Source organism: Henckelia pumila, chromosome 2 (genome assembly GCF_033568475.1).
Source record: "Henckelia pumila isolate YLH828 chromosome 2, ASM3356847v2, whole genome shotgun sequence".
Classification (NCBI taxonomy): domain Eukaryota; kingdom Viridiplantae; phylum Streptophyta; class Magnoliopsida; order Lamiales; family Gesneriaceae; genus Henckelia; species Henckelia pumila.
Genome location: NC_133121.1, coordinates 111,135,180 through 111,154,720, shown reverse-complemented (window position 1 = coordinate 111,154,720; position 19,541 = coordinate 111,135,180). Strand labels below are relative to the sequence as shown.

At 37.1% G+C, this 19,541-nt stretch overlaps 4 protein-coding genes across 6 annotated transcripts; 3 read left to right on the top strand and 1 right to left on the bottom strand.

Annotated features, from left to right (window-relative positions):
* Positions 1-795: 795 nt before the first annotated feature.
* Positions 796-4,727, top strand: LOC140877428 (IQ domain-containing protein IQM1-like). 2 transcript variants are annotated; one of them, XM_073280963.1, is made up of 9 exons: positions 796-1,211; positions 2,107-2,483; positions 2,586-2,700; positions 2,913-2,978; positions 3,156-3,244; positions 3,342-3,429; positions 3,517-3,747; positions 3,851-3,952; positions 4,049-4,727. In XM_073280963.1, exons 2-9 carry the CDS (start codon positions 2,110-2,112, stop codon positions 4,454-4,456), a joined length of 1,473 nt encoding a protein of 490 aa, XP_073137064.1. In that variant the 5' UTR covers positions 796-1,211; positions 2,107-2,109; the 3' UTR covers positions 4,457-4,727. The 2 variants fall into 2 exon arrangements, with proteins under 2 accessions (XP_073137064.1, XP_073137063.1); XM_073280962.1 differs by lacking the exon at positions 796-1,211 and adding an exon at positions 1,223-1,390.
* Positions 4,728-5,455: 728 nt separating this feature from the next.
* Positions 5,456-11,046, top strand: LOC140885168 (casein kinase 1-like protein 1). The gene is made up of 14 exons (XM_073292118.1): positions 5,456-5,782; positions 5,862-5,902; positions 7,325-7,394; positions 7,499-7,647; positions 7,774-7,869; positions 7,958-8,028; positions 8,607-8,668; positions 8,767-8,830; positions 8,908-8,992; positions 9,074-9,200; positions 9,319-9,401; positions 9,476-9,539; positions 9,765-9,907; positions 10,376-11,046. The coding sequence occupies exons 1-14, from the start codon at positions 5,707-5,709 to the stop codon at positions 10,679-10,681; spliced, it is 1,437 nt and encodes a 478-aa protein (XP_073148219.1). The 5' UTR covers positions 5,456-5,706; the 3' UTR covers positions 10,682-11,046.
* Positions 11,047-11,853: 807 nt separating this feature from the next.
* LOC140882650 (uncharacterized) lies at positions 11,854-14,804 on the top strand. 2 transcript variants are annotated; one of them, XM_073288778.1, is made up of 2 exons: positions 11,854-11,985; positions 12,497-14,804. In XM_073288778.1, exon 2 carries the CDS (start codon positions 12,588-12,590, stop codon positions 14,382-14,384), a length of 1,797 nt encoding a protein of 598 aa, XP_073144879.1. In that variant the 5' UTR covers positions 11,854-11,985; positions 12,497-12,587; the 3' UTR covers positions 14,385-14,804. The 2 variants fall into 2 exon arrangements, with proteins under 2 accessions (XP_073144879.1, XP_073144876.1); XM_073288775.1 differs by having other exon boundaries at positions 11,888-12,025.
* Positions 14,805-15,183: 379 nt separating this feature from the next.
* On the bottom strand, positions 15,184-19,053 carry LOC140883293 (uncharacterized). The gene is made up of 3 exons (XM_073289713.1): positions 18,918-19,053; positions 18,402-18,486; positions 15,184-18,102 (listed from the first exon to the last, which is right to left on the bottom strand). Exon 3 carries the CDS (start codon positions 18,056-18,058, stop codon positions 15,716-15,718), a length of 2,343 nt encoding a protein of 780 aa, XP_073145814.1. The 5' UTR covers positions 18,059-18,102; positions 18,402-18,486; positions 18,918-19,053; the 3' UTR covers positions 15,184-15,715.
* Between the last annotated feature and the right edge of the window lie 488 nt (positions 19,054-19,541).

Below are 19,541 nucleotides of genomic sequence, written 5' to 3'. Positions count from 1 at the left end.
ACCAGGGAGTATATGTATTCTTTTGACAATATTTATCAAGAATTCAATATATATACCCTTAAAAGTGAAATTATTACCAAATTAAATTTTCACTAAAAACTAGAAGTGTTAAAATGAGTTAGGTTTGTTGGGGTGGCTCGTCCCGCCGTACAAAATTGGTGGGTTGAGCTGATAATTTCTCAACCCACCTAAAATGTGGGCCTGCATCCCTCGCTTAATGGTGGGTTGCGGGTTGGCCCGCCAAAACCCGCCACTTGAGCCCGTCGAGTTGGTCCGTTCCGCCACCTAAAATAGATGGATTAAATTGGTGTTTTTTCAAACCGCTTAAAATTTGAGTCGATCCGTTTCGCTAACCCATTTTGACACCTCTAATAAAACACATGTATGGCTTCTTAACTTTGTCAACGATTTATTGTAAATTGTGACTTTGTCAAATTGAGAATTAACGCATAATTTTTAAAATCTCATTTAATAGATCAGAGGAATAAAAGAAGCGAAATAAATTGAAAAGAATGGCCAGATCCCAATGTGATGTAATCGATGACATACACAATTAATAGTACGTACAACCAAACGACGAATGCCGTGCAACTAGCTTGACCAAGAAAAGGAGACCCAAAATGGTCCATCTTTGGCGCGTTTTCGTGTCATGCATCACCTTAGACTTTTAAGAAAAGTTAAACAAATGATTTGTTTAAACAAATTTACATCACAAATTAAGGTTTTCATCAAAAGCAAAATGCATGTTTATCGGCTCTATTTGACCTCTATTAAAATAAACCCTTTTTTTCCCACGACAAAGTTTGCAGACAGAATCGCATATTAAAGGTTCTTGACAGCCGGGTTTGTTGCGTCTGTTCTGATTCTTCATGGAAGCTGCGTTTCTGAAGCACGCTTTCTTTGACTGACTAGCAAGAAATTTATGTCTTTCTATTTAGGGAATATAAATTTTGAACTCTATGATTTTTGTATTAATTCAGGTGATTGTTGAGGGGTTTAATTAGCTTCCAAAAAAGGTAAGTATATATCCCATTTCAAGAAAATAAAAAAGTTTCGAGCTTTGAATTCAACCAATCGGGCTCGTGCTTTGAAAGTGTGTGTGAAGCTTTGAAAAGTCCCGTCTATTTTCTGCATTCCCATTTCAAGAAATTTCCTTTTATTTGGGTACGAGAAAGCAGCACTCGAAGACCACTGCGAAGCCGTGTTTGAGGGTGTACATTAGTGGCCTCTCTTTTTAAATTCGTTCAAGATTTCCACAATCCCACTTAAAGGCGGGCATATTTAAGGGGGGCAGGTGGTGGTTGTTTTTGGAGACACACACACTTATTGCAAGAAGGTTTTAAAAGAAAGAAACTAGGAATTTGATCTGATCCCCGGTCTTTCATTTCAGGTGAATTATTTTTAATCTTTATTTAGAAACCCTTTAATTGGTTCGATCGAGATTTCCCCCTTTGTTCTTGATCTTTCCACCCCTAAAGTGAGCCTATTTTCTTTCTTGCTGGTGTTATTAGTTGGAAGGATTTATTGCTGTGGGAATGGAATTTAGTGAATTTATCATCAGAAATCATGCCAAGAAAGTGACTTTAAGAGTTTGAACCTTTTACTACAAGCTGATCTGAATATGTTTTTGCATGTCTTGGTATCACCATGTCTTAATCCCATATTTAAGGACTGTCAATTATCAACTATCAAGCTTTATTGAGCAGTTTGACAATGACCCTGAATTAGACAGGGTTGACAATTTGGAAAAGAGTTTTTATTTTTCAATTACAATGGAGGTGGGCTGTTTTTGCTTTGAAATTGTTATCAAACCATGCTTCTCCCGAAGTTGGATCGAACCCGAGCATCTCCCCACTAAAAGAGGTTCATACGGCGGCACGCCTACACCGCTGGGGTTGTTGATATTTGAAAGAATTTTCGTATGTGCTTTTCAAGAATTTTGAAATCTGACATAGATTTTTATTTCAAACTGCGCAAGTAAATTAACGGCCTTGAAATTTTTTGTTTAAACTTCGTAACTATATATATCTGGTTGTTTCAATTATTCAAGATTTATTGGAACGCACATTTCTGCTCTTGAGATTGATTTTTTCTATCCTAATTCAGGCAATGACACTACGAGCAAATAGTTTTGGCAAAGCAGATTCTGTAGCCTTCACCATGGCAAAAGGGTGCAACAAGATGATAAGAAAGAATTCTATCAAGTTGAAGAACTGTGAACCTGCAAACCTAGTGCTCGAAACCTCACTTTCATTCAAGGATCTAGTTCAAGATATCAGAAAAACTGGATCGGATTATGTTAATTTGGAAAGTAGCACACAAAATATAGTAACTGCGGCTTCTGTCCCTGAACCGACCATAATGTTTTCTCCACGCCCCGTTAGCGAGCTTGATGCAGCTGCGGTGAAGCTGCAAAAGGTTTACAAGAGCTATCGGACTCGAAGAAACCTTGCAGATTGTGCAGTTGTTGTAGAGGAGTTGTGGTATGTTCATACAAACTAATAAAAACTCGGCATGGTTCTACTCGTGGTTTATCTCTTTGTAATGCTTGATACATGTTAATTGGTAGTATTTGACATTTCTAGGTGGAAAGCCTTGGACTTTGCAGCTCTCAAGCGGAGCTCTGTTTCATTCTTCAATGTTGAGAAACCAGAAACGGCTGTTTCACGTTGGGCTAGAGCGGGTACCAGAGCAGCCAAGGTATTTATCCTGAAACTGCTCTTTTCTTCTCTCAAAGTGCATTATATTTTAATTCTGTTTGTGTTCATGCTGTGGGGACTGAATGATTGGGTCACGGTCATAACATGATGCATAAGCTGTTACACGGAATCAAATTTTGACTATGCCAATTGCTGCTCCCATACGCTTTTCATTAAATATGGGTTTAATGATGAAATGTCTTTAAATTTCAGGTCGGAAAGGGATTGTCCAAGGATGAGAAGGCTCAGAAACTAGCCCTACAGCACTGGCTTGAAGCAGTAAGCCCTGAGAATCCTTTAAGATCATCAATCCGATAAAATCATCCCTTGAAAACATCCATATCAATTTTTGCTTGCTCCACTCCATGTTTTCGCTACATTGTATGTATAATTTTTGCTTCAGTTGGTTTGGCTTCTGATCTATTTTCTCACGCATGTTGCTATAAATTTCTGTAGATTGATCCACGACATCGATACGGGCACAATCTACATCTATATTATGATGTCTGGTTCCAAAGTGAAAGTGTACAACCGTTCTTCTACTGGTAAGTACTCGTTTGATAAAAAATTTACCTTTGTTGCAAGGTACGTACGAGATTTCTGTTTGAATCCCTCAATTAACATTTGAGATGTGACGTGAAGGTTGGATGTTGGAGATGGAAAAGAAGTAAATCTAGAGAAGTGCTCAAGGACCAATTTGCAGCGTCAATGCATCAAATATCTTGGACCAGTAAGTTTCAAACCATATTTGGTGTGTGCTTTGCATAGTATAAAAGGGCTGCTTAATTGATTTGTACTTCAATTCTCGACTTTCCAGAAAGAAAGAGAATCATACGAGGTCGTGGTTGAATACGGGAAACTTGTGAATAAAGAAAGTGGTGCATTGATCGACACCATTGAGGGGTCGAAATGGATATTTGTTCTTAGCACCACAAGAACTTTGTACGTGGGGCAGAAGAAAAAAGGGTTGTTCCAGCATTCGAGTTTCCTGGCTGGTGGAGCCATTACAGCGGCCGGAAGATTGGTTGCACATGATGGTATTCTGGAGGTAAATTAATAACATTTCAAGATTGCACAAGATTTTACCATATCATGAACGGGATACAATATAATTTGGTGCGCGAATCTGATCATTTTTGTCGATCCAACAGGCTATTTGGCCATACAGTGGACATTATCTCCCCACAGAAGAGAATTTTCAAGAATTCATAAGCTTCCTCAAGGAACACAATGTCGACCTTGTAAACGTAAAGGTAACTGAAAGTTGACTGAGCTTGTAGTCTCGTTTTCTTGATTTCATCAACAATTTTAATCTGGAAAATGAAATCCTCACCCTCGATTGTCTTCAGAGATGTGCAATGGATGATGATCGTCCTCCTCTCGGGAAGGATCCATACGAAGACTCGATGCCAAGACAAGTTTCTGCGGAGGCTATCACCATGAATAAGGAGAGTCCAAAGAAAGAACAAGAAATCACATCCGTGGATAACAAGGATAAGCCGGCCTACAACTTGGCCAAGCGTATGTCCTTCAAATGGAGCACGGGAACTGGACCTCGTATCGGATGTGTTCGAGAGTACCCTGCAGAGTTACAATTCCGTGCCCTTGAAAAAGTTAACCTTTCGCCCCGAGTGGCATATGGACCTCCAATCAACGACTATGGTCCAATCCCTTCTCCCCGGCCAAGTCCTAAGGTTCGACTGTCTCCGAGGGTGGCGTATATGGGACTTCCAAGTCCAAGAACCCCTTCCTATTGATCATGCAGCTAACTTACATGAAGCGGCAGTTTGGATCTCGTGTTACAATTGTATATGGTTCAAATTCATGCCAAATCTTTGTTTTTCCTGAAGTTTTGGCTGTGTATATTAGTTGGGGTGTAGGTTTTTATTCATTATTGATTGATTTATTTATTTTTTGAGCAAACTTTCTTTCATCTTAAAAGAAAGTGCTTATATTATCCATCATTTACTTCAAAAAAAAAAAAAGAAGAGAAGAATAATGACAATCCAGGTTATTCTTTGGTTTTTATCTCGTTTGACCGGTTCATATGCTGTAGTGTCTATACTTAGTCTTTGAAAATTTTATGCCAAACTCATTAATATGATCAACTCAAAATAAAACTAATGAGTATCTAAAAATAATAATGATTTATAGCTCATGTGATACTAACAATCTCTCATTCTCAACTAGAAAAAAAATGTATAGTTTATCATTAATCATGTTAAATTTATACATATATCTTATAAACTATGTATTAAGATATATTACAAAAGGTATATAAACACAAACAAGTAAAAAAATTTTGAAAGAAATAATTTCAAGATAATTACAAATGTAATTGTAAAAGCCATATCATATAAAGTTATAATAAGTTCATATAAATATATATTATTGAAATGAGTAGTTCTATATATATATATATAGAGAGAGTTTTGATCACATGAGTAACAACCATAAGCAACAGTTGACGTGACACATTGTACATCCAATTAGTGATTGTCACGTTAGCTGTTGCTAACATAGTTGCCAATGGTGGTTGCTCATGTGATCAAAAAACTCTTATATATATATATATATATATATATATATATATTTACGGACCTTAAATTAAAAAATCGTCACGTGACATATCGAGTTTCGCCAGGTTGGACAAAGACAACACGTGACTCGTGAATCGAAACTTGAATTACACGCATGTTTAAAACGCGTGACATGCACGCGGAATTTTCTTTTTGGATCGAAGCTAGAAAGAAAACTTCCTCACACACACACAACACACAGTAGGTGCTTTCTTCCATTTCTTTCCCCTCACCGGCTTGAAACCTAACCCTAGTTATGGCAGTGATGAGGAACAAACCAATAATTTGTTTTCAGCTTGTTTAATTGTTACAATTCGAAAAAGGAGTCCGAAAATCTTCGGTACCTTCTCTAATGGGTCGATCAGAAGTCAGATTGCGAATGAGTTTCTTGTAGCTGGAGGAAAACTTCAAAATTAGGGTTCTCGATCATGGAGCCGCGAGTGGGGAATAAGTATCGACTCGGTCGGAAAATAGGCAGCGGATCTTTTGGGGAGATATACCTAGGTGCAGTTTCTGCGATTTTGTTTTCAGAAGTTTCTTTCTTTCGCTCGTTCTTGATTGATTGTTTCTATGTTTGATGCAGGGACGAATTTTCAGACTAATGAAGAGGTGGCAATTAAGCTTGTGAGTTCTTAGAATTCTTGAGTCGAAATGTATTTATTTTTGTTAAGGCAAAAGCTTTGGTGAGTTTGGAATCTTGGTGTTAATTGCTTGTGCAATTCATACTCTGCTTAATTTCTTGTGCAATTCTAAAACGCTATAGATATCATAACATGTAATGACATTAAGATTATATTTTCAAGGACACTTTCAGAAAACTTTTCCCGGCTCTCATTTATTTAATGGTTTCCTTGGTGTTTTTCCTTTGGAATCTGAGATACATACATTTCCTATGAAGTTAATTCTCTAAAATTGAGCGGGAAAATATATGATTATTGAGATCTCTGTCATTCTTTTGGCAATTGTGTCCTGAAAACTGTCATATATGCTTAATAATATTTTTTCTGAGTAAATTTTTTGTTTTTCCCCGGGTGTCATGGCACAATACATCAAGTTACTGTGTAATACATACCCATGTACATACTTTGGAGTGGAAAAGAAAATTGCGCTCTGGAATGGCGTGTGGTTTGTGATTCATATTATTCAAGAATTTAGTTGGGCTTAGTACAATTTTCTCTGTGTTATGAGTTCCAGAATTATTGTACACGGTCATTCTGTTTTCTACCGGACTCTAGTTTGATTTGAGCCCTTGGGAGTTTTTAATCAAATTGGTTATATCTAATATAAAAACATACCCTTGATCCCAAATTCCAAATATACATATTGATATTCATATAGATCCACCAACTTTCGTATCCAGCGTCCCCGCTCTATTTGAAACTTGCTAGAATTTATCTACCCATAGATAATTTTCTGCAGGTGCAGTAGTTTTTTCCTTTAAAAATTACATGTCATACCATCTTTCCCAAAAGAAATAAATATGTGTTATGCTACAAATTCTAAAAAAGCATATAGGTTAACTCCTGAGTTGAACAAACTGTTTATTGTCTCATTAAGAGTTTATATGTTGATGGCCTAGCATGAAAAGTACTACTTAGTTCTTTTCATGAGTAGTAATTCAACAATTTCTGTTTAAGGACACTTGATAGTATTATCCAGTGATGCCAGAGCCATGATAGCATTGCAAACAACATGCTTTTCTATTGCTATAATCTATACATTTCTTTTGAACATGAAACTGATCCACAGGGGAAAAGACAAGATGTCTCTTAAAAATTTAAAATCTATGATCATTAATTTATGGACATGCTGGCAAGAGTTATGGCAGAAATGGGATATGCAAAGCTAGTGTTGACTGGTGATTGGTCGAGAATTAACGAATAAAATGTGATTCCAAGCTTCCAACTATTTGTTCTTAAGAGAACCGTTTACATTTGTTGGTCCTTTTTTCCCACTTGTTTTTCTTTTTATTTTTATTATTTGGTTGTAAGGATTAGCTTGAAATCATTCTCTTTTTGACTGAGATCTGTTTTCTGACATCTGCAGGAAAATGTAAAGACAAAACATCCTCAATTGCTCTATGAGTCAAAGCTGTACAGGATTCTACAGGGCGGAAGTAATGCTTTATTAAGAATTTTCTTATCATTGTTGATTGACTCATGGAATTTTCTCGTTAAGACATTTGACGGTTCTAACTCCATGACTTTCATCAACTTTCAGCTGGGATACCAAATGTAAAATGGTTTGGCGTGGAAGGTGATTACAATGTTTTAGTTATGGACTTGCTTGGACCCAGCCTGGAGGATCTATTCAATTTTTGTAGTAGGAAACTTTCTCTGAAGACTGTTCTCATGCTTGCAGATCAAATGGTTAATCCTTTACTATATGTTGTTTTGGACCACATTACTAGTTTTATGAATAATTAAGATTTTTAGCTGTGTTTTGATACAGATTCCTGACATTGTTGTAATAAGTATGTCAAATATTAATGTCAGATCAATCGTGTTGAGTTTGTCCATTCTAAGTCATTCCTACATCGGGATATCAAACCAGATAATTTCCTCATGGGGTTGGGACGACGAGCAAATCAGGTCACTGCTTGCTGCTGTTCTTCATTTATTTGGAATTTCTGTTAGAACATATATCTGATGTATTTTGCTAATTTGACAATGATGGTAGGTATACGTCATTGATTTTGGTCTGGCTAAGAAATACAGAGACAGTTCAACCCACCAACATATTCCTTACAGGTGAGATGAAAATCAGTTACTTTTTGTCGGTAACTATGTGCCACTTGTTGCATTTGTGCCGCAAATTTGAAAAGCTTGATATTCCTTTCCTGTTTTCACTTTTACATTGTGTTAAGTTGGTTTATAGGATTTTTAGCTCTTTGAGATATCTTGAGGCACCTAGCTCCAGCCTCCATGGTCCTACATGATTTGTTGGCCCTTGAATGTTGTATGCTAATTACCAATTTGTATCCTGACATTTTTTATACCTAGAAATTATACCGAAACTGTGCAAAGTGAACATTACGTAGCCAAATTTGTTACCACAAGTGCTTTTCAGTGATAAATTTTTTCCCTCTTTCAGTGGCTTATCGACCAAAGATACCAATCATGACACAAAAATGTATTCTGATGCCAATCTAGAAAATAGATACTTAATGAAATTTTTTTATGCAAATCAACTCGTTTGCTTATCAGTTTTCATTTGTAAATCATTTCACACACAATTCTATGCTGGATATTGCTGTCTGAGATCAGTAACTTTGAAATATGTGGTTGTTTCTTAATCTTTTTTTGAGTTACATCCATCTTCACTGCAGGGAGAACAAAAACTTAACTGGAACTGCACGATACGCCAGCATGAATACTCACCTGGGCATTGGCAAGTGTTTGTTGTCTACCCTTCCTTTAGATATTCGATTCATAAATCTTGATATTCAAATTTCCCACTTGTTGAATTTTTGTTAAATGTGCTCTTAGAGCAAAGCAGGAGAGATGATTTGGAATCACTTGGATATGTCCTTATGTACTTTTTGAGAGGAACGTAAGTATTACTTAAAATCGTCAGCATCTTGGTTCTTAAATTGCACTGAGCTGTTCCATGACATATGTACTGCGTAGTCTTCCTTGGCAGGGATTAAAAGCAGGCACTAAGAAACAGAAGTATGAGAAAATTAGCGAGAAAAAGGTTTCAACTTCTATTGAGGTAACTTACTATGAATGTTATAGTTGGATGTTCTCTGTAATAGTTATATGCTGGTTTAATGATTGAGTTACTTTTGTCCAGTCGCTTTGCAGGGGTTATCCAACTGAGTTTGCATCTTATTTTCATTATTGCCGTGCACTGCGTTTTGAGGACAAACCTGATTATGCATATCTGAAGAGAATATTCCGTGATCTTTTCATTCGTGAAGGTCAGAATATCTTCTCTTAAAAAAGTTTACCTTTACTCATCTACTCTTTTTATGTTTCCAGTTGTACTACTGAGAAAGCTGATAGATATTAGGTTACTATTCCCTTTTATTTTTGCAGGTTTTCAATTTGATTATGTTTTTGATTGGACTATCTTGAAGTATCAGCAGTCACAGATGGCTGCTCCTCCATCCCGAGCTCTTGTAAGTGAAAGAGGCTGCAATTTCATTGAGTCATGATTTACATTTTATTATCTTTTTATGTATTCTTGTTTCAGGGGCCAAGTGCTGGAACGAGCTTTGGACTCCCCCCTGCAATTCCCAATGTCGAACGTCACCTAGGTTTATATACTTGGATTTGTCCTTTTGTCATCTTTCTTTTACTTCAATCATTGTGATGGATTGATTGGTCTTAGACAGTTTAAGATCGAAACAATTTACCCTCTCTGCATATTGTTTATTATTAACCTTTCTCTTGGTATATGCCTTTATGTTGCATCCATCATGGGTAGTTTCTTTCTAGCACACATTTGAGTAAAACTTTTTATCTTTCTAACTTTGCTGTAGGTGAGGAGGAGGGGAGGCAAGGTGCCACCACTTCTTCAGCAGATCCTACTAGAAGGAGAAGTTCTGGACAAATTATTAATGCTGGAAGCTTGTCCAGACAGAAGAGCCCAGTGGCAAACGATTCAACAAGCAAGGATGCTATGGTATAAATTCACTTCCCACGATTGAGCTGTAGATTACAGTTCTGTTCTTGTTATTGTACTTGTAGAGGACAATAGGCGTTGCAGACCAGGTAGAATACCTGGTGTTGAATTTTGGAAATGCATCTAGAATTCTTTGTTTTGTTTATTCATCATCTTTTGGGCACTTTGTTTAAATTGTGTTAGATATATTCGTTTAGGAACTTTGTATAGCAGTGTTGGAACAAGTTGAAGATATGCTGGGTATGCAAATTTTGGGGTTTAAGCAGCAAATTCTAGTATTTATGATGAACCAATAAAATTTCGACCAATTCCCCCGACATATTCACGTCAATTTCCTGGTTCACATCTTGAGTAAAATGAATGATTGGATCGTGTATATAAATTTGAATAGTCAAACATTTTCAATTTCTGTCATGTAGCCTAGTCATGCTGTCTTATATTAGTCTTAACTTCTTTGGTGGTTTGCAGTTGTCAAGCTCCACTTTCTTCGGAAGGTCCAGCGGATCACTGAGACGGGGAGCTGTATCCGGTAACCGAGACACTTTCACTATGGGAAATGAATCTGATCCTCCACGTGCTCGTACCCCTGAGACCAGTACAGCCACTGTCAACAAAATCTCAATTGGCCAGAGAAGCTCACCTCTTGTTATGCCTTCTGAACCAAAGTATGCTTCGTATGGGAGGAGTAATTATGACTCCGCAATAAAGGGTATGGAGAGCCTGCGTTTTGAGGATGAAGGAAGGGATGATGATGATGATAGAAATCATCATTGATGTTACAAGAGATGATTCTATCAATTGATAATGAGTAGTGTGATAATCACGAGGTAAATTTTTAAGACTCTTGGTGATTCTTCTAGGAACATATTTGAGTTCAAAAATCTCGAGGGCTGTCAATGTTTGTGCTTGTGAGGATATATAGAGAGCTGATATACACGAGAGAATGGCACAACAGAGTTTTTAGTTCATCACATTTGGGTGTTACTGGAGTTGTAAAATCGACCACTGTAATGTTTTTTTTTTTTTTTGGTTTATTTCAATGAATTATTCGTCTGTCCAAGTTCAGATAAATGACTCTATTTAAGTTTGGAATGTAACCCTATTTTAGATATTAGAGAAGCTGGATGCTATATGTACTTGCCGCCTCCTTGTCTCGTTATGGACTTGTAACTTGCTTTTGCAGCTTCGACGGGCTACAAAATCTAGCGTGACCCAATATGCTGCTGTTTCTTGCAAAACCTGCGCGTAGTTAATCGAGTATTATAGATGAAATAATGATAATATAAACATAACAAATGACTCGATTCGATTGATGAAAAAGCACAACTTTGGTCAGTCATAGTTTTTATGATCAAAATGTAATTTTTTTTAATTATAAATATGAAACGAGTCGATTTTTTTTTTTTAATACGAATAGATTGTTTCACAACATAACATGCTTTAATTTTTTTTGAATCTAACATAACATGCTTTAATGAAAATTGGTTACAAATGCAAAACAAACGTTTAATCATGAGATGAAAACAATAAAAATCCTAGAAAAGCAAGGCCTATAATATTCATTTTTCGTTATAATATTAGTAGTAGAATGTAATGATACATGTGTGAATATTTCCAATTTTTCATTTATAAGATAAGAAATAACAACATTTACAATCCATCTCTTTTGTTTTTTTGTTAAAAGATCATCGAATCATGTTACTCATGCATTAGCAAAAACAGCTGGCTTTTTGTCTTGTTTCGAAGGCGGAATTATATCCTCGTTTTCGCTTATTTGAGATGTAATTGCATCAGATTTGACTTATTAAATATAATCGTTTGATTTCAAAAAATAAAATAAAATAACAACATTTACAATCTTCAAATAATATTATTCTGATTCTTAAAAAATCTAATAATAACATCTCTAAAAAAATCTAATAATAAAATAATAAAAAAGGATAAATGAGAAGTTCAAATCATCTTGTGTTACCAAAGTAGAAGAAAGGCGGATGAAATCACAATTCGATAGTTTCTATAAACCCTAGCTAACCCTTTCCTGGAAACACACAGTACACAACATCGGGCGTCACTTGAAGGTTCGATTTCGACTTTATGAAACTCAGGGGGAGGGATTATGTAAGTATCAAGCTGCAAATGTTAAAATGAAGTGTTTTTTGCTTAGTTTTCTCATTACCTGCATTCTATTATTTTTTTGTCTCTTTTTATCGCATGAACTAAAATTTTTATCATTCTGTGAAGCCCAGTTGTTTGTTACTTTTATTTTTATTTATTTTTTTGGTTGTGGTGTATTGACTGAGTTCTAAATGAATCGGATCGAGTCAATTGCATTTCTTTCCAAGGAGGAAAGTTTTATTTCATTGTGTTTTTGTGCTGGAGCTATTTATTTTTCACTATACTATAGCTGATTGAATGCGAAAATTTGGACTAGGAAATTGTTTTTGTGTGTGTGTGTTTGGGGTGGAATGTGTGGAGTTTGTCCTGCTATTGTAGATCATCATTGTTCTTTGAATTTGTTTTGATTCTGTTGATTCTTTTTTCTCTTTTTAGTTTTTACTTTTGGCCTGAAATATAATTTTTTGACTGCAGATCGATTTTCCTTACGTTATGCTCTCAACAAAAGAAAGCTTCGGAATAACAATGTCGTAAAAATTTATCAGATTTGGATTGAGGAGTGAGAATGGCTTATACTGTTACACCACAGATGTCAATAACCGAGTGTCATGATTTGCGAGGACTGAAATTATCCGCTTGTCAAGCAGATCTCAATTGTGGAACTAGCCACTATTCACGTATGAGGGCTCGGATTCCAATAAGTTGTCCAGTTAAGTGTAACGACAAAACTCAATCTCACATGAGGCAGAATGAAATCTATGGCTCTGGACCAACTGCTTCTCTGTTGATGTTTAGAGGGAAGCAAACTAGTGTCTGTCTGGAAGGAGTGAGCAAAGGAAACCAAAAGGAGGGGAGCTTGAATGGATATAAGATGGGCATTGAGACAAAATTCAATGGGAAAAACCATTCTAGTCAACATTCTTATTCTTCAAAGTTTTCTTTAGATGGACCTTTTGTCAAAAATGATGAAATCACTAACAATGAGATTCTTTATAGTTTCTGCTATCGTGGGAAATTTCTTGATGCAACAAGGCTATTAGATGTGATGGCACGTAGAAACCAAATTCCAGATTCTCCTTCCTGCATAAAGTTGATTAGGGGCCTAATCAATGTTGAGCAGACAGACAAAGCCACTAAGGTTCTTCAACTCATGGTTATGTCTGGCGGAGTTCCTGATATTATCACACACAACTTGCTAATTGGTGGTTTGTGTAGAAAGGGGCAGCTTAGTGCTGCTATTGATGTCTTGGAGGACATGAGCTTGAGTGGTTGCCCTCCTGATGTTATTACTTTTAACACAATAATAAGAAGCATGTTTGATCGTGGTAAGATTGGTCAGGCCATCCAATTCTGGAAGGACCAGCTCAGAAAGGGTTGCCCTCCTTATGTAATAACCTGCACAATCCTCATTGAGTTGGTGTGCAAATATAGTGGTGTGGTACGTGCTTTGGAAACTGTGGAAGATCTGATAGTTGAAGGATGTTATCCTGATATGGTGACATATAATTCCATGATCAATATTTCCTGTAAACAAGGGAAATATGAAGATGCCATGTTGGTTGTCCAGAATCTGTTGTCGCATGGAATGGTACCCAATTCGGTAACTTACAACACTATTCTCCATTCACTTTGTACATACGGATGTTGGGATGAAGTGGATGAGATCCTACGATTCATGAATGACCCATCAAACCGTCCTACAGTTGTGACTTATAATATTTTAATAAATGGTTTGTGCAAGCATGACCTTCTAACTCGTGCCATTGACTTCCTTGATCAGATGGTTTTACACGATTTATCTCCTGATATAGTCACTTATAATACACTTTTACGTGCTCTTTGCAAGGAGCGCATGATGGATGAAGTTATTGAAACTCTTTACTGCTTGGGAAATACTACATGTCCACCAACTTTAATAACATACAATATTGTGATTGATGGATTGGCGAGGGAAGGGTTCATGGAGAAAGCAATGTATGTTTACAGTAACATGGTACGATGTAAGCTTAATCCCGATGATGTTACCTATCGATGCCTACTTTGGGGGTTCTGTCGGTCAGATTTGGTTGAAGAAGCTGTACAATTGCTTAGGGTGATGGATGAGAACAAGCGTAACGTAAGAGACAACTGCTACAGATTCATAATACATAGATTGTGTCAGAAGAAGAAAGTGGATATGGCCATCGAAGTTATAGAAATGTTTACTTCAAGTAGAAGGAAGAATGACCCTGATGTTTATTCCTACATAATTCTAGGAGTACGTTCAGCCGGCATGGCTGATGAAGCTACAGAATTGCAGCAGAAGCTGATAGAGCTGAAGCTTTTGGAAGAACAATCCTTGTTGGGTAAAACAAATGGATGAATGATTTGAACAAAAAGTCGATATGGATTGGGAAAACTAAGGTGAAATTTTCAAGCTCGAACCCAAACCAGCCTTCTTTTGTCTGGTTTGGGATTTCTATAACTAGTTGTCTGGAGCTTGGATTGGTTCTTCAAGCCGAGTTGAGCTGTCGATTGTGTTCATGGCATGATCTTCACTGTTTAGGAGATCGTGTTCTTTCCCAGTTCCAAAACAAGAGTGGAACAATGTTCTGCAGATGAAGAACGAGTTGCTGATTTCGCGTGAGACAAGTTTTGTTGTATTAGGAATTGTTTTCTTGATCGTAGCTTGTGAAAATGAGAAAAGTTGATTTAGAAATAGAGAAACTAATTATTCATTGGATGCATTGATTTTGTTATGTTGTGCCTTTAGCTACCCTTGATTCCAAATGATACGCCTCATTTCCTGGGAAAGACATTTTTCGGAGTTTCAAAATACTTGATTTTGAAATCAATCATAGAACGTTTGATGTGAAAAAATTTTAATATATGCGTATATTGCAAATTCGTGGAATTTAATTCTCCACATAAACGTTTTGCTGCAGAGCGACAAAGTTAATTTTGAATCTAGGCTTAACTAAATAAGTTCATGGTTATTCACAGTAGAGCATTTCATGCGAAAACTGAAAGTAAATTACCACCACTCTATTTTTGGGAAGTTTTAGCAGCTGCTTGGCTAGGCCAAAAGACATTCTTAACCTTCCAAATACTGTCCATTTCACGAGGAATCACCACTACTGTAATTTATGCTGCAACAACAGCTGCAATTAATTCGGTGACAATGCAATTCTCAGTTGCAATAACAAGTAAAAGGGCACGTTCCAGAATGCATAGATGGAGAAAGTTGACATCTATAATAGAAAGAACAGAAGGAAATTGATCGGGTTACATACTGTCAAGAAACAAACCGTTTAAAACAAGAGAACTAGTGCCTGAACTTTTAAAGGCTACATAGCATAGCATCAATGACATCTTAGAGATTTCTGCCAGCCGAAATTGAGCTGGATAATACTCCCCAAGTGCTTTTCAGATGACCAAACATGATCCAGTCAGCTGCAGTTGCTCGAGTGGAAAAACGAGCAGTGATCTTGTTTTCTTCTTAGATACCACCACAATTGTTGCTTTATGGGAGTTAATGTCGAAAAAAAACCTTTCAGAATGAATGGGCCATGCTCAAGACAAACTTTCGATTTTCAGAAATCTGCATGTGTATACCAAGCAGTTCATCCTATAACCCCGGTGGTCATATCCCTGACCAGCGGCTGGGATTTGTTATGTCCAAACAATTAGAAAAACCGACTGCAAAAAATGACATCAATTTCCTTTCTCCCCACTAAATTTCATTTTTCTAGGAGATCTCCGGAGTTTTAGAGATTCACCGTCCGCACCCTCAACAGAATCTTTTGCAGCACTCCAACCCTCGGATGTCATAGTTTTACCCCTTTGTTTAGCTGATTCTGCACACAAACTATCAACTCCATGTTGCAAATCTTCTTGTTCCATCTTTGCTTTGCCAGGGTAATACAAGTTCTCAGGATTAAGTGGTAGGGAAGCAGGATCTAGCTCAAAAGAGCCTTCTGGCACTCCCGCTGTTTCATGGCCAGTCATTTTGAAACAGGGAACACGATGAGAGAACCTGTAAAGTTCCGTCGGCCCTATAAAAAAGGATTTGCTTTGACTATTTCTCTGGAAAAGGCTCACAAACCCTCTAATTCTATCCAGGTGACAAACTTCTATGCCAGAAGCTGCAACAAAATCTGAGAGCACCTCCACAATTTCGTATTTGAACTCATGATTATCTGGAACTGAATTCCAGGTTATACTCCAGTCCTTGAAAATAGCCCAAGTTTCCCCCACTCTAGGGTATATCATAAAAGAACCTCTCTTCTGCCCTCTTTTACAACACATTTTATGTGAGAATGAAAGAAAGTCCCTAGTTTCTTCAGTTCTTCCAAGCTCAAAATGGCCACAACCAGCAGGTAACCCCTCATCTACCCATTTCTTGCCAGGTTCATCTTTGGGATCAGCTTCAAACCATGTAAACTTCAAACCAAATGGAGACTTCAGTATCTTCTTCACCTTGGCATAGAATCTTGGCATGCCATCTACTGTATCATAACAAGCCCATATTTGATCAACAGCAAAAAGACTTTCATCTCTATCTTTATCAAAATCACCAAATTCCGGATCAGGAACTTCATACAATCTTCCATCTGGATTAGCGGTAGAATACGAATCTTTGCCGGAATCACTTTTGATTTCAGCCGTGTCAGCACCAGTTCTTGGCAAAGCACCGTTTTTTCCTCCTGCCTTGACATCATAAGCATTATCAGCATCCTTGTGCCATGACTTTCCAACAGAATGGACAGTTTCCATTTGCTTTCCTTTCACTTTTGAGGGATACACATCAGTAGGAAAACTATTTTTATTGCAATGTCTGGAATTTTCACTATCCAAAGCATCGTTTTGTTCCTCTACATTATCTTCTCGTAGCTTCCTTTCAAGTGATGCCTGATGAGTGGATGTTACATGCTGCCTTTTCCTACTTGATCTCCGAGGGGATAGGACAGGTCCATAATTCGTCTCAGTTGCAGTAGTATCATCGCAACCTATCCCAGCAGCCACGTTTCCTGCATTAAATCCTCTCAACTCATCTAATTTGCCTTCCATATGACCATTTGACAAATTCCCTGTACAGAAACCTCTTGCCTTAGTTTTTGAATCCCTACTGCTTCTGGCAACACTTTCTGTCTTGGCAGCCCCAGAGCAACGTTTCTTGATCCCTGGTTCTTGTTGAACTGGTTTCATGTCGGCATCATCATGCATATCGGTAAATGATGATTGATTCCCTTTTTCATTTTGAGTGTCCATCCTAAAGTCAGCCTGATTCTCCTTTACTATAGAAGCAGCTGGTTGAGTGAAGCTGGGTTTTGAAGTCATGGGTTGAGGACCATGCTGGCCCTGTTTGGATTTTGATGAAACACCCTCAGCACTTTCTTCATAAGCCGTGAATTGCAATGAGCATTTCTGGCAACGCAAAAGCATGTTCACAAACTGTCTCTGATATTGGTATTTTATTCCACAGGATGGACATGCCGTCCAGAATGCATCCAGTCTGGTAGAAGAACCGGACTGTGCTGCTTGACGTCGATTCACATTGCTATAAACACTGTCCTGAGATCTAGGTTTGTTGATAAATTGAGATTTTCTTTTGTTTATGTTAACAGTAGGTGAACTTGCTGGAGCAGATCTAACGGAAACTTTAATCTTATGGTCGTACAAAGATTTCTTTACAGGATCTGAAAGTACAGCATTGGCTTCACAAATCAACTTAAAAGCAGACTCCGCACCTGGAAATCTGTTCTTGTCAGGGTGGAGAAAGAGTGCAAGTCGTCGGTATTGTTTTTTGATGGTCAAATGATCGGCCAACCGATCAACTTGGAGAATTGCATACCAATCTTTGTCAGCTACCAATATCCTCTTTTGAGATGAACAGTGAACATCACATATGGTTATGAGCTGCATAATATTCTCTAGTTCAGGGTAAATACTTTGTGCTCTCTTAGCCATCTTTTGAGCCCCTTCAAAGTCATTATTCTCCAACTTCTTCTCAGCAATACCCTTGGCCCGAATGGCCTCATCTTTGTTGCATTCCATGGCCGTCTGGTAGTAGGAGTAGAAATGCCAGGTAGTCAAGTTACCTAAGCAAACTAAATTAAATCAGATTGTTCCCTCGCTAACCCCAAGCAACTTTTCCCTTCTCATCAGAAACTATAAACATACCAATCTACGCATACTCGGCAACCAAATTGCAAACGATTTAAGCATTAAAAATAATGTTATAAGCCTAAAATTATAGTTTGAGCAAGCACGTCATTATTGCATTATAAAACAGAAGGCAATCCAACATCATCAGACAATGAACATAATCAAGAGTAGCATTCAGATGCCTCACTAAGAGAGAACATGGAAGTTTCATGCAACCATTTACTATACTCACCTTGAGTCACACATAGCTGCTTCGCAAAGTCAATTTCCCCTCCCAGACTCCAAAGAGGAATTGTGCGAACCACCAATGTCCAAGACTTCACATTGATTCAAAAACGTGAAACAGCAACAAGAAGAGTCAATCAACACAAAATAATTACAATGTAGAACATAAGCATTTTGTCCGGAATGATACAAAGAACACAAGCATTTTCCACACGTGTCTAATGACAAAACAAAATATCACTATATTTTCCAGATGCCAAGTAGGAAATGGGAAAATTCGCAAATACTCAAGAATATTTTCCTCTTTTTTCTTTTCTGGGAAAACCCATATAAATAAATTTCTTATCAACAAAACCCATTTGTACAAACTCTCAGGCTAACAATGCCAACGTGTAGAAAGGTAAAGTCCCACACTTTTTTCCTCAAAAATACACTTGATTAAAATACTTTCAGAACGTGCATTTTTCAGTTTAATGGCTTGTAACTGAAAGGCAGACAATCAAGAAATCAAAGAGATACGCACCCGAAGCTTCGTGTCAGTCAATTCGGAGAGTGGAATGGAAAGATGAAGAGGAACGATTCCAATAAGTATTCAAACCAAATTCCCAAGCGAAAGGAGAGGGAAGTAAATTAAAATGGAGGGAAAGAGGGAATCGCTGAATTAGTGAATTTGCCCCAAAAATCAAAATTTTAGTGATGTTGATTGTTGAAGAAAGAACGAACTAGGGAAATTATATGGTTTGGCTTAGACCGACCCATATAATGGGCCCTGGCCCATGTTTCGATTTCAGTGGGCCTTTTCTCAAATCAAAATGGGCCTTTTAAATAAAATAAATCGGAAAGTCATAAATTACGAATTACGTGTTGATTGGGTTTTCAAATTTAAAAAAAAAAAAATTAAATGTGTGGATGATTTTAAAGTAACGAAAATTATGCAAATTGCACAGTGATTATTTATTTAAATTAAATCAAGTGGAGAAAAATAAATAAATAAAACTAATAATTAGTGGCCTAGTGTGAATTTTGTTTGATTTAAAATATAAATTATAAATTCCCACAAGATGTCAAGATTCATGCACTTATAGAACCGTTCGTAAAAATTACCCGCGAGACGCGTTTGGGATTGCATCTCAGCCGTCCATATTCA